The sequence below is a fragment of the Canis lupus genome, chromosome 8 (assembly GCF_011100685.1).
Source record: "Canis lupus familiaris isolate Mischka breed German Shepherd chromosome 8, alternate assembly UU_Cfam_GSD_1.0, whole genome shotgun sequence".
NCBI classification, from domain to species: domain Eukaryota; kingdom Metazoa; phylum Chordata; class Mammalia; order Carnivora; family Canidae; genus Canis; species Canis lupus.
Window position 1 is genome coordinate 4,634,005 of NC_049229.1, and position 14,502 is coordinate 4,648,506.

Below are 14,502 nucleotides of genomic sequence, written 5' to 3' on the forward strand. Positions count from 1 at the left end.
AGCTGTACCCTAGATTGTGCCAGCGTGGGTCCAGGACCCATGGTGTCTATCCCTTAGCTCCCTGCCAGAGAACACAGGGGGAGGAGGTAAAACGTTCACCCTGAGCCCAGGGACCAGAGTGGTTGATGCTTTCTCCTGCTAGTGCTCAGCTTCAGGCCTGGCACAAGGGCAGGCTCTGAGACACAGGTGTGGGTAAGGAGGAGCTGGAAGGAACTTTGCATGGTGCTGAGGGGAGATGGGAGGAGGACGAAGAAGAGGAAGCAGAAGAGCAGAATTGTGTCACTGGCCTTGTCAAAAGCACAGAGTTGATGTCAGAGAACGAAGGTCAGTGAATAAATAAGAAACGGGCCCTTCAAACTCACTTAGAGACTTTTAATTGCTTGCTGGCACCCTCCCTCCACCCTTCCCAGTGTGATTCTGGATCAGCTCTAGAGCAGATAGTCTGGTTCCTGCAGGTGGAGCCTCTTCATGGTTTTCTTTATCCAGGGCAGGAAACTTGAGATTTTGGTGTAGGCCCGGGGAGGTGTCCCATTTTTTAGTCCATAGGAGACAATGCCTTGAGCCACATTGTTACACACGAGAGGGCCCCCAGAATCTCCCTGTGGACAGAGATAGAGGAGGAGTGAGCCTGCCCTCCTAGGCCCCTCTGAGAAGCCTGTGTTGCACGGCCTCCACGAGAGCTAAGAGGACAGGGCCGGCCTGGACTTTGTCACTGCTACACTTCACCCCAAGTGGCAGCTCCCTCTCCTCCCCCGGTCCCGATCCTCTGATGAGGGACTGCTGGCTTCACTCTACTCTTTAGGGGCTGACAGCATGCAGGCCGAGCCCGTAACCCAGGTGGGTGCCAGCTCTGAGGAACCCCCTGGTTTTCATCACTGCCACACCCAGCATCAGTGGCCGGGTTGGGGCAGGGTGCTGCAAATGCATCCTTCTGGAAGAGCATGGTTTGAATTCATTCTAGGTCTTGGCAGGCTTGCAGAGGTGCTTAGGTGCCTTCATCTCTGGCAGCTCCCCCTCTACTCCTCAGGAGAAGGATCACTGGTTATATCTCCAGATCCCAGGTCCTCCCCAAACACCCCTGTCCCCAGAGCCATGCTAAGCAGACACTGAGTCTCACCTGAAAGGAAGACTTGGTTTCCTTTGGATTCCCCACGCACAGCTGAGTGGTGCTGTCATAATACTTGGGTAAGAGGAATTCGCACTCTGAATCCTTCTGCACTTCCAGTGACACCTCCTGCAGAGTGTCTGGGTACCTGCGTATCTTGGCCTCAATCTGCCCCCAGCCGGCCACACTGCACACCTGTCCTGGCCTCACCCGGGCCTTGCCCCTGGGCAGGGGGAGAGTCTTCACAGCCGCAGTCAACTTGGCCTTCCTCTCAAGCTGACGGGAAGAGGTAAGAGAGTCCAGCTCAGCCAGTGGCCTCTGGGCCTGACACTCCGATGAGGCGGCAGTGTCTTCTCTCTCCCGTGAGCCTCTGGGACTGGACAGGTGGCCAGCATGGGAAGGATGGCAGGGACAGGTCCCAGTGGGAGGGAAACAGTCTGGACCCAGGAGGGCAAGAGCTGCAGGGAGGTCTCCTTACCAGCAGTAACATGATGTCATTGGAGTAGTTCTTTGGACTATAGTCTGGGTGGGGGATGGCTCTTCTCACGGGGATGACCTGCTGGGTCTTCTCCTGTTCCTTGATGTTGTGGGCGCCCAGGGTGACTTTGATGGAGCTGCACAGAGAGCAGAGTGGGGTGTGGGGGTGTGGAGTCACAGGGTACAGCCTGGGAGTCGAGAGGGCAGGTGGCAGCCAGGGCAGGGCAGCTGAGAGGGAAATCAAGGTGATAGAGGGAAATCAAGGCAGTACTTAAGCTGAGGGGAAACTGAGGCAACAGGAGGGGCCGTGATTGAGCTCTCTGTGCCTTCTGCTTCTCAGCAGCTGAGGTAGGATTCTGGAGCCGATAGTGAGTGTGCCGGTGGGTCTTAGGGGACAGTTTCCCACAGAAACGTGATTGCATGAGTTGGCATACAATGGCAAAGCATGCCCCAGCGGAGCTCAGCGTGGGGGATGGGGGGTGCGAGCTGGTAGGAAGGCAGGGCTCCCTGCAGGGGTTTTCAGGGCAGTGCAGCCTGTTTAGTACTTCTCACCTCCCCCAACAGTGAGCGGCTGTCAGCACGAACATCGCTTGTATCAGGAACCCACCACACTTGATCTGCCTGCTCGGGTTTTCAATCTGAAGTAACGCCATATAGGGCCGTGAGTGGGGCTTGGCCTCATGTCCCCCGATGATCTCTCCTGAAGGAAAAATTCTGTTCTGCTCTTGTCTACCCACTGAATCCAGCAGGCAGGCATGCCTGATTTGGGGCAGCAGGTAAGGTGGAGGGCCTCGACTTCCTCCCCTGGGAGTTTTGAGGGCAGCAGTCTCAGGCTGTGCATCTGTGTTCTACACATAATCAGAGGGGACCACACCTGTGTTAGGAATAGCAACGTCCTAGAGGCTCCAGAAAAATCCCTCTCCTGACTTTGCCTTGTTTCAAGTGAGTTTCTAAGGCCCCTGTCATCCTGTGAAGTCTTTTCCAGTGGCTGGGATCTAAGTTTAGTTAAGTAGATGTGTGACATTGCCGATTTCCTAAGGGCCTGACGGGTCATAGGTGCCTAGTAAGTGCTGGTTGGCTGCACGAAGGCAAGGCTCCCCGGCGTGCTGGTAGGATTCTGGAAAGCAGAGAAATTGAGGTCTGCCAAGGTCTGCTTGAAAGAGGGGAGCCACTAAGAGCCTGGGAAGAAAAGCAGAGTTGGAGAGAGGGATGAGGAGCCTTGAGGCAGAGGCAAGGCAAGAGCAGTCTTCTGGGGACAGTGATCCATCCAACTGTTGGGTCAGCTGAGCCCCGGGCTTCACTCCTAAGTAGATGCTGAGGGAAGCCCCTTGCTCTGCCCTCTGCAGGGGGATTTATGGTGTTCTCTTTCCAGTTTCTCACCCTCTGCTATTCCAGGAAAGTTCTAATTTCAGATGGCAAAGGTAGAGGCTGGGGAGGGGACAGTAGCGACTAGCTCTTCCAGAGACAGCCTTTTGCCCCGCTGTCCCTACTGCTAGCTTATCAGCATCACACTTGAGAGGGGGAGGCAGGATGAAGGCTGGGGTTGAGAATGTTCCTGGTGGTAGGTGGATAGGGGTGTTCAGAAGGGACAGGAAAGCTGTGCCACTGTGAGATGGGGTTGGGCCTCTTAGGGTGGGGGTGTACACTCACCTGCCTTGGCCCCAGAAGGCAGGCAAAAGGCCAGCAGGAGCAGGAGCAGGAGTGGCTGCATCTTCCCCGGGAGGCTGCTCAGGTCGGAGCTGCTGGCGCTTCTGCACTCCTTTATAGCTCCTGGGAGAGGAAGGGGGTGCAAATGGGCTCCCTGACCTTGAACTCCTCTCTGGTTTTATGGTGCTTCATCCTTAGAAGGCTTTCTATGAAAGCCTCCCTGCCCCCTGCCCCTCTGTCTGATGACGTTCTCTGGGTGGTTGTGTGAGAATCATGCTGTGACCACATCAGAACCCACACCAGTTGACTCAGAGCAGACCACCTGTTCCAGCTCAGAATAGGACAGTAAGCATATCAGGTGGGGACTGGAGGATGTGGTATCAGCCTGTAAGGGTACTAGAGCCCAGAAACCTGGGTCCCCAGTGATAGGACCACCACTGCCTCATTTCCATGCTGCTAGGTCCATCAGGATAATTTCCTTAGCGCTGTGTATTTGGGCCCATGTCTGCATGATCCAGCATACTGGAGATGTGTTTCCTTCCCTCAGAGAGTTGTCTGTCTGGTGGAGGAGTCAGAAACAGTAGCGCCCATGGTCCAGCATGGTAAGCGCCAAGAAAGTAAGAGCATGACCTTTATCTACTAAATCCTTATGGCCACCATTCATCACCCCAGCTTCTTTCCTATGGATTTTTATCTACTGTTTTTAAATGACAAACACTCAGAGTAATAGAGTCCACCTCTCTTGTCAATGTTTTTAACCAAAGTCCTGTACTTGACACTAATTGGCTTCAGTTAATGAACCACCATGACCCTAGAGATTGAATCAACTGACTGAAGGCCACGTCATTCCTCCTTTGTGAAGACTGGGGGCAGTCACAGCCAAGCCCCCCAAGACAAGTCAACTAAGATTGGGGAAAGGTTGGTTCCCCAAAAGAAGTTCAGATGACTAGATCACCAATAACATGAAGTGGAAAAGTATGCTGGGCAACCAAAACCAAGAGTTGTCCTTTGAGTATTGTCAGTTGTCTGTCCAGAGAGCCACACTTCTGAGATAGCAGGTTTGCCACATACTAGTCTCACATTTGTTAAGCCAACTCTGCTGCTGATCTCACTACCATTGGATGTGAGGGGCCGTGGTTTCTAAACAGCCAGGCCCCATTCAGTTCAAAGAACGGCTAAGTATTACAATCCCTTAATCCTATAACTTAAGTATTTTCTTCATGCTCTTAAGAACCTACTAGTCTCTCCTTCCTAGTTAGTGAAAAATTTAGCATGCAATTACTTCCTACAATTGTTGGAAAATTTGAAAACTAATATAAGCAAAGAGAAAATGAAAATGATCTAATTTCTTTCTTTTTAAAGATTTATTCTATTTTTATTAGAGAGAAAGAGAAAGCAGAGGGGAGGATCAAAGGGAAAGGGAAAGAGAGTCTTAAGCAGACTCTGTGCTGAGTGGATGTGGCACTTGACCTCACAACACTCATGTCATGACCTGAACAAAACAGAGGATCCCTTGCTTAATTGATGGCACCACCCAAGGGCCCCTAAAATTATCTGATTTCTGACTCTCTGACTCTTGATCTCAACTCAGGTGCTGATCTCAGGGTTGAGAGTTCAACCCCATATCCCTCTTCCCCGGCTCTGCCCCTCCTTTCCTTACTCTCCTTCTGTCTCTCAAATAAATAAATAAATCTTACAAACGATACGATACCGGTTACAAGTGCTCAAGAAAAGAGAAATATTCTGAAATAAATCTCTCAAAGCATGTATGGGACTTATCTTCTGCATGAGATGAACATAACTGAATGATTTTGGTATTCTTGAAACACAATATTATAGTGATGGAGAACATTTTAGTGGTTGCCAGTTGTCAGGGATTGAGGGTCAGGGAGGGACATGGGTGTATCTATAAAAGTGCAATTGGAGGAATCCTTGTGATGATAGAGCTGTTTTGTGCTTTGCCTGTTCAATGTTAATAACCCAGTTATGATATTGTACCATAGTTTTGCAAGGTGTTACCATTGGGTTAACCAGATAAAGTGTCCTTGAGATATTGCTGTATTATTTTTTGCAACTACATGTGAATCCACAATTATCAAAATAAAAAGTTCATTTCATACAAATCTTAAAAATACAAAAAAAGGGTATCTTATTCCCTGCAATTTGTTGAATTCATTTTATTAACTTCTATTCAGCACAACCCCCCACTGCAGGTTAGTATTGTCACGAATTATACCTTTATACCTGTGTGCCCATTAACATAGCTGGGATCTGATTCTAAAGTGTGTGATTTTATCCACAGCTCTATAAATGTCATCCTATATGTGTACATATGTACATATATATTTATGTGTGCTTACAGTTCTCTTGTGGTCTAGTGGCTCGGATATATTTATATGTGCTTGTGTATATAGTTGTATATGCATATGGTCCATGTTTCTGTTTGGTTTGATCCCTTAATTTTTTTTCTTTCTGGCCATGATTTTGGTACATTTTTGTTCAGAAGAATTTTCAGTATTCAAACAGAAGCTGTGTGAAGTCAAATATTTCCCCCTCATCATGAAAGTTGTTGAGATCATTAAGATATTCAGAGACCTTTGTGGGCAACCAGATGTGAAGAAGACATGGTTTTGAGGGTGACAGGAACCCAGAGGAAGATATTTCTTCTATGTGAAAATGAGTATGGTATTAGTGGTGTGTGTTATTTGGTCGGAGAATATTCATCCATAATTGTGACTGAAGTTAACTCCAAAGCAGGATCCCAGATTGGCGTCAAGACCTGGGGGGAAGTGGCGGCTGGGCATGCCTGGCTAGACTGACTCACACAGCGTCAAACAAGAGTCTTATACCACATGTGTGGTCTTCAAGCTAAGAGCTGAATGACTTTGATGGTCACTGTGGGCTTGGAAACTCAGTGTGTGGCAGTACCCATGATGATCTGAAGTTTGAAGGCTGTTCTCCATTTTTCTGGCCCCATATGAGCCTCTCTAATCTGACTTAAGGAAGATTGGGAAATGTATCTTTTCCATGTCAGAGTTTATATTGGACTGTATATCCCATAGGGTGCCCTAAATGTAATCCATGAAGAAATGGCTGCCCTCATATTTTTTCCTTCCTCCATCTCTCCTGCATCCAGAAGTAGGTCTTCAGTGACCCCAGCATTATAAACTTCAATCCTAGGGTCAAATGTGACAACATACATGAAAACTGGAAAGCTGTAAGACAAATGAATATGAACCTTGAACAAGATGATTTTCATTTGGGTGGATTTCCTACACAGATTCAGGCCAATCTGACCAGGCTGAACAAGGAAGGGGACTTGGGGAAATTCTGGGGAATGTCCTTTGGCCTCAAGTTCCATTTGGGCATGGACAGTGCCTGCCGTGCTCACTTCTGAGCCTCCAGTGCCTGGAACATAAGAGGTGCTCAGGATCTGTTATTTGCTGATTGGTAGCAAAGTAATGCTGTCCAGTTCTGTTGCAGAAACTCTCTCCCTTGCTGAACATGTGGACAGCAAGGGTCTTAGACCAGAAGCAAGGTTACCATGGGTGACCAAAGACAGGCTGGAAGGGGCCAAAGCTGTGGGTGAATGGCCTATGAGCATACTCTGACCCCTTGGAGGATGTGGGAATGGATATGAGGGGCTCAGCCACAGAAGAGGTGTGGAAAAGAGTCCAGCTGGGTCATCATCACATGGCAAGAGTTTGTGAGAAGGTCGTGAGGGGTAGAAGAGAGAAAGAAGCAGAAAACAGGGGAGAAATGTGAGCAGAGGGAACAAAGGCAGACTTGGCCTATAGCTGCTACCAAGTGACTGCTGAATAAATAAAGGTGAAATCAATCATTTCATTCTAGAAATGAATCTGTATTAAGGCCTTGGCAGCCTCCATACAGGGAGGTCTGGACTCTTCCTCCAGGACAGCGATTGGTCACAGAGGGAGCTTTGTTGAGTCCCTGTTTTCTTTGATCTCTATTTCCAGGGCAGGAAGGTCAGTATCTTGAAGACCTGCAGGTGGTCCATTTTTCATCCAAAAAGACAATGCCCGGGGCTGCATTGTTACAAGCAGTGCCTCTGGAGCCCCCTGTGGGCAGGGAGAGGAAGGATTGAGCTGGCTTTCTGCTGGGTCCTGCCCTCCCAGTGCTGCCCTGGTGTGAGTGGTCTCTGGGAAGGGGCTGTGGGGAGAATCAAGATCAGTCCTGGGGCCCCCAGCCCTGGCCTTCAATGTTCTTTCAGCTTGATCCAGGCCTAGCTTCTGCCCCCAGAGCTTTGTTTTGGCAATAACTCCAAAATAGCTGCCTAAGCTTATGTGGGCCATGCTTTCACAGAGCTGTGACCCAGAACTTGGCTCTCCTAGGAGAATCCCTTGCTTGGGGCTGCAGAGCCCAGGAGGATTGGCCACCATTCTCAGAAAAGGCATAGTTAAGTAACCAGTAGCTGCACCAGTGACCAGTCCTACTGACTTGTTTGTCTCTATACTCCTCTCAGAGGGGCTGGTGTTTTCTGAATCATCTAGCTTAGGGGATGTGATTTTCAAAAGTACATTTCCAGATAAGATGCTGTATTAGTTTCCTATGGCCACTGCAATGAATGATCACCAGTTTGATGGCTTGAAACAACAGAAATATATTCTCTCACAATTCTGGAGGCCAGAAGCCCAGAAGCATCTATTTTGCAGGGCTGGTGTCAAGATGTCAGCAGGGCTGTGTCCCCTCTGGAGGGACTCAGGGAGTCTATTTCTTCCTTCTTCCAGTTTCAAGAGTACATTCCTTTGTTCATGGCCCCTTCCTCCATTTTCAAAATATAATTAGAGGAGCTACAAATAAGCCAAGCTAGGAAAAAAAAATAATATCACCTGATATCTAGTTACAACCACCTAATTACAACCACCAATGATTTGGTATATATTTTAGTAGGTTTTTTCTTGTGCAAGTATATATACTTAAAAAATGAAAAAGGGATAATGCTACATGTAAGATTTCCCCCAGTTTTATTGAGGTATAAATGGCATACAGCGGTTTATAAGTTTAAGGTGAATAGCATAATGACTTGACTTATATATATTGCGAGATGATTACCAAAAATAAGTTTAGCTAACATACATTATCCTTCTAATGTGATCTATCTTGGTCTTTGTGGTGTAGGGAGGGGCTTTGTGTTCTAGAATTTTTCTCAGTGGTGTCTTGTCCACAAATAGTTATTGACTATTCTTCTTGTGAGGGGAAGCCAAGTCAGGAACAACCTCTGTTGACATATTGGTGATATCATTCTCCTACACATAAGATTTTGTAATCTGCTTGTCATTTACTCATTGTGACTATCAGGAAATATTAATCATCATTTTATTCTATTTTGTCATTTGCATGTGATGTATGAACTTAAAACAACTTACTTAATGTTTCTCCTTTTGTTTATGCCAAAGTTTCTCTCAATTTTCTTTTTTGCTAGTATATACAACACAGTTATGAACAACCTTTATGTACATGTTCATATTCCAAGGGTGGATTTGCTTGTTCAAAGCTTAATTGTATTTTTTTAATGTTTTGTACACAGTAGCCATTGCTATCTAAAAAGATGGTACAAATTTATTTTATTTCATTTTTTAAAAAGATGTTATTTATTTGAGAAGGAGAGAGAGAGAGTGCAAGAGGGAGCAGATGCACAAGGAGAAACAGACTCCCTGCTGAACAGGAAGTCCAATGTGGGACTCAACCCCAGGACCCTGAGATCATGACCTGAGCAAACACTTAACTCACTGAGTCACCCAGGCACCTCAGATTGTACAAATTTATATTCTCAATATCAGGAAATCTCTATGGCAGTTCTCTATACCTATGCCTATGGTGAATATTGTCATTCTTCTAAATCTCTGCCAGTCAAAAAGACTAAAGTGTTATCTTTATGTTTTAATGCTTTTCTTTTTTGCGGGTGAGAGCATGCAAATAGCCAGTTAATGTTTTTAGTCTGGTTTTCTATAGCGTTCCTAAAAATCCTATTTATTTCATATCTTACTCCATTATATGGATATGCCCATAGCTAATGCTTCCCCACTTTGTTATTTAGGCCATTTCTAATTTCTGGCAAAATAAGATTGAGATGAACATCTTTGTGCTCAAAGTTTATTGTTTATTGCATCCTCTGTGTGTGTGTGTGTGTGTGTGTTTTGGGTTCTGTTTTTTAGGATATATTCCCAGTGGTTGAATAATATTGTCATAGCATATAAACATTCTAAAATATGATATTGAAATGCTGAACTATTTCTCTCTGCTGTTGGGAAGCCTCCTAGGAAAGAAGATGACATCCAGGATCCTGGCTTATCAAACACTCTCTGGTTCTTGTCCTGCCATGGTCATTACCAAAGTGCAATACTGTTTCATCATTGTGTTGCTCATCCCTAGGGTCTTACCTTTACACCACTAGATAGGGCCAGGGTCCCCATCAGAGTGCTAGCAATTTAGGAAGAGGGACAAGAGGCTATACCCTCCTTGTAAGGACCAGAGGGTGGGGTGGGAAGATTTTCATCCCTTCTCTTGCTCCTGCCACAGTCCTATGTCTGCTGGGTCAGAACATGCCCCTTAGCTAGTTTCTCAGGTCTTTCTTTTTCCTTTTCCCCTTATTCTCTGGCCTATCAAACAATGATCTGAAGTGGAGTAGCTCCATTGGATACTCCTAGATTCCTCTAAGTGGTACAAGATTCCCCTAAATGTAGAAAAGGGGAATTTTAAACTTCAAAAGAAGATATCAGGAAAGAGTTTACACACCAGATTGGATTAACTTTTTATAGGAAACATCTCCTGAGGAGAACCAACCTGTGACCAATTTGGACATTTCTCACTGAAGTTCAAGTTTTTCTACATGTTACCAGGATAGGAGCCCACTAAAATGTAGCCATTGAACTATTTTCTGTGATTTGTGAGGTAAAGAATAACTGCCAAAAAGATAGGGTAAAGGCTAGGTAAAATAGTTAAAATTATGTTCCTCACAAGAGAAATTGAATCAGGTTGCTTGAGTAAATACAAAAGGAATATGCTGACTTCTATCTTTAGTTTTAACAAGCCAGGTTAGTTAGTCCAACGCTCTGAATGAAAAAAATGTAGGGGAAAAAAAACCAGAGAAGGAAGACCCTCCCCCTTTTAAAAGAAGATCTCATTTATTTATTTGAGAGAGAGATAGAGAGAGCACAAGAAAGGGGAGGGTCAGAGGGAGAAGAAGACTCCTCACCAAGTGGGGAGCCTGATGCCGGCTGGATCCTGGGACTCCAGAATCATGACCTGAGCCAAAGGGAGACACTTAACTGACTGAGCCACCAAGGTGCCCCAAGGAAAGCATTTTAAAGCACTGATGAATGGACAAGACAGTGGAAAATTGTCAGGATAAATTTTGGATTTAATTCTGAAACCCAGAAAGACAAGCAGAAATCAAGGAAGCCCAAGCCTTTTTTGCCCTGGAGGTATTTGTCATCTAAACAATTTGGCCCTTAGTTCTGGCGATTTCTTGGGGCAAGAGGGATGAAAATCAAGGTCCCAGGTCCAAACAATAGGGAGTAAGAAATTCCCTCACTTTATTCTGGAGCCCCCATGTGCTGTCTTGTAACATAAAGGTAAAGCAGAACTAAATCTATTCCCACCAGAGAAGACAGCCTCATTACTGAATAAAGTAGAAAAAGTGAAAAGGGAAAAACAACCAGACCCTGAGAAGTTATGACCAAGGGCCAATCTTCCTGAAAATTTACAGTCTGGGTTCTTATTGACTGGACCGACTGGGTCTAAAGCAGTGGTCTTGATTTTCTGATGGTTTAGCTGGGAAATGCAGGAGTGATTGCAAATCCTCTCTGTAGGAGACACTTTTATTCTAAGCTTTGGAAATTCTTCCAATCCCCATAGTCCCCCAACATCTTTTTAAAAGTAACAAGCTGCACATAATCAAAATGCCAAAGAACACAAGAAAACAAGAACACAATATCATTCACATGATATTGTGAATGAGTCAGCAGAAATAATACTTAGCAGGAGCAGGTCCGCCAGCACTTGAGATGTTGGAGTTATCTGGCACGTATCATAATACAAACTTAAAAATAACTGTAGGGAACAGGAAAATGTGAAGTGTCATAACAAATTTGATAAGGAACTACACAGGACTTCCAAAAAAAAAAAAAAAAGATATAAAATAAAAAATCAAATGGATGGTTTTGATTGCAGACTAAAGACTACAGAAAAGAGAGTTACTAGCTGGAAGAAATAGCAGAAAAAATTATTAGAGTAAAATAAGGAAAAAACAAAACTAATCTAGTTACTAAAAACTATTAAAGGAAAATGAACTTTGTCTATATAAAATGATAATCAGAATTTCTAATAGTGCTTAAGAAATAGGGTAGAATGAAAATGCAAAAATGTTGGGAGAAGGTAAATAAGATTAAAGATCTGCATTTCTTTTATTTTCAGGAAGGAGGGTCAACCTGATTAAATTTAGTCTTCGATAAGTTAAGGAAACATACTGTACTTTTATGCAATTGCTAAAATCATATAAACAATGTCTACCCTTCAAATCAGTAGAAGGGGAAAAAGGAAAGGTAAAAAATAATCCATCCTAAGAAAGGTAAGAAAGAAGAGGGAGAAACCATAGACTAGTTGGGGACAAATAAAAAGCATAAGTAAGAGTATTTAAAAGCAATTTGTCAATAAGTATATCACATGTAAACATCTGGAATGCTCCAGTCAAGTCAAAGAATATCAGATCTGCAATGAAAATAAAACATAAATATGTGTTCTGTACAACAGACAGTTTTTTAAAGTTGAAAGGAAAAGAAAGGAAATGGATACACTATTTATAGTAACCATAGGAAACCATTATAGGTATATGGTACCCGACAAAATTGACTTTAAGTCAAAAGCATCTGTAAAAATAAATACGGCTGTTTTATCAACAAGTTCATCAATAAATAGGTTAAGTTCATCAGAAAGACAAAATGATTTAAAATTTTAATACACCTCATTCTATGACTAGAAAATATATAAAACAAAAATTGAAAGAACTCCAAAGAGATAAATAGACTCAGGAACTGGTATAGTAAGTAAATTTTTAAAAATCAGTAAAATGATTTAAATAAAACAATGACTGAATTGGACATAACAGACCTATTTAGAACAGTGTGCCCACCCAGTACAGAATATATAGTTTTGTAAGCATATTTGACAGAACTGATCCTATACTGGCCACAGAACAAATCTTGAGAAATCCCCAAAACACAAATATTTGAACTATTTTCTGGTTGTAACATAACCATAATTAAACTCGAAATCAATAAAATGGTAACCAGAAAAATCCTTACAATATTAGAAAAAAAAAAGAATCATACTTTGAAATAACCCACAAATCAAAATGAAATTTAAAAAGGAACAGAAAATGTTTTGAATTGAATAATACCAGTACTAGTTCTTATTACAAATGGTGGAATGCAGTTAAAGCAAGCAGAGGAAAATTTATAGTCTTAAACCTCATATATTACAAAAAACCGAAATGATATATCTCAAGAAATTATTAAGTGAATAAATTCAATGAATGGGGGAAGAAATAATGAGGTAGCAGAAGTTAATGAAATAATAGACCAACATAAAATAGAGAGATTTAATAAAGCACAGATGAATTATTTGAAAAGGCTAATAAAATTGACAAACCTCTGGAGAAACTAGTCAAGGATAAAAGAGAGAAGGACCAAATATTTAGTATTATGAACTAAAAAGGGAGGATTTTTACAAATGCTGCAGGCCATTAAAAGATAAGCCAAGAATTATGGAACAACTTGATGCTAACAAACTTTAAATTTCAGACAAAATAGAAATATCACTGCCTCACCCCTATTCAAGAAGAAATTACAAACTTAGATGATCTTGAACTAGCAAAGAAATTGCATCAGCAATCAGCAATTTTCCACATAGAGAAAGGCCTAGATGGCTTTACTATTTTTTTACTAAAATTCAAGAAAGGAAAACTTTTAATCTATAAACTCTTCCAGGAAATAGATAAAGGAGGAACACTAGCCATCTCACTTTTTGAGGCTGATATAGCCTTGATACGAATAACAGAATAAGAAAGGAAATTTACAGGTCAATCTTAGGCATGATTCATAGACACAAAAATTCTGCACAAGATATCAACTATTGAAATTTGTCCAACAATATATAAAAAGGTTAGTATGTTACAAGTAAGTTAGGTTTACACTGAGATTGTGGATTTCATTGACTCTTAGGATGATCAATTAGCGTAATTTGCCACACAAACAGTTCTAAGAAAAAAATCATATCATTATGTCAATAAACAGAAAAGCAGTTAATGAAATTCAACATCCACTCAATAACAAAGATATCCTTTTAGCAGACCAAAATGGGACGAGACTTCCTTAGCCTATTAAACAGTATCTGCAACAGAAATCATTTAACCAACTCCTGATCTAGTAAGAAAAAGGATGTTTCTGTCTTTCCCGCAAGAATGCAGGAAAGCCCTTCTTTGCAGGCTGCATTGCACACAGAGTGTGATAACTGATGTTCTCCTTCCAGCTATGTCCTTTGGGAGGCCTGCATTTGGAAAAGATCCCAAGTGGGATCCTTCCTGGGAAGTCTATAGAGAGTGAAGGAGGAGAATGTGAGTAGATCTGAGAGAAAGCAGGGCTGGACCAGAGGGGAGGTTTCAGGGGAGATCATCAGGGCATGGAGGTCAAGCTCCACTTCAAGATTGCTTTGACTATCTGGGATCTTTTGTGGTTCCATGTAAATTTTGGAATCGTTTATTCTGGCTCTGTGAAAAATGCTGTTGGTATTCTGATAGGGATTACATCAAATGTGAGCTTGCTCTTTGGGTAGTATTGATATTTTAATGATATTTGTTCTTCTAATCCATGAGTATGGAAAGTCTTCCTATTTCTTTGTGTCATTGAAGAATAAAATTTCATCTTTAGGAATTCCACTAGACTCTCTCCTTCCTATGTGATTTCCACTCTCCTTTTTCCTTCATTATATAAAATGGCTATACATCACATACCTGGTACTCCACATCAATGTTTTCATCTGATATCTTTTTTTTTTTTTAATCTGATATCTTGCTTCCAACCCAAACTCTAGCCAGGACGCGGAGAGGAGGGTACAAATGATATACTCAGGACACCTAAGACAGCAGACAATGGGAGAATTATGGGTGGGATCTATATGTGATAACCCTGTACTGCAGCATCCAGATGGAAGGCAGACATTCCAACATTGCCTTATCACTCATAGTATAACCTAGA

The 14,502-nt window shown here is 43.0% G+C and overlaps 1 protein-coding gene across 1 annotated transcript; it reads right to left on the reverse strand.

Moving 5' to 3' along the window:
• Positions 1–351: 351 nt before the first annotated feature.
• Positions 352–3,477, reverse strand: GZMB (granzyme B). The gene is made up of 5 exons (XM_038544357.1): positions 3,233–3,477; positions 2,135–2,282; positions 1,584–1,719; positions 1,118–1,381; positions 352–599 (listed from the first exon to the last, which is right to left on the reverse strand). Exons 1-5 carry the CDS (start codon positions 3,291–3,293, stop codon positions 429–431), a joined length of 780 nt encoding a protein of 259 aa, XP_038400285.1. The 5' UTR covers positions 3,294–3,477; the 3' UTR covers positions 352–428.
• Positions 3,478–14,502: the final 11,025 nt, after the last annotated feature.

Excerpts from the sequence above, each read along its gene's own strand:
- GZMB (XM_038544357.1), bottom strand. The coding sequence starts at position 3,293 with ATGCAGCCACTCCTGCTCCTGCTCCTGCTGGCCTTTTGCCTGCCTTCT. Across the intron at positions 2,283-3,232 it reads GCCTTCTGGGGCCAAGGCAG|GAGAGATCATCGGGGGACAT; the intron begins GTGAGTGTACAC and ends TTTTTCCTTCAG. Across the intron at positions 1,382-1,583 it reads ATGACATCATGTTACTGCTG|CTTGAGAGGAAGGCCAAGTT; the intron begins GTAAGGAGACCT and ends TCTTCCCGTCAG.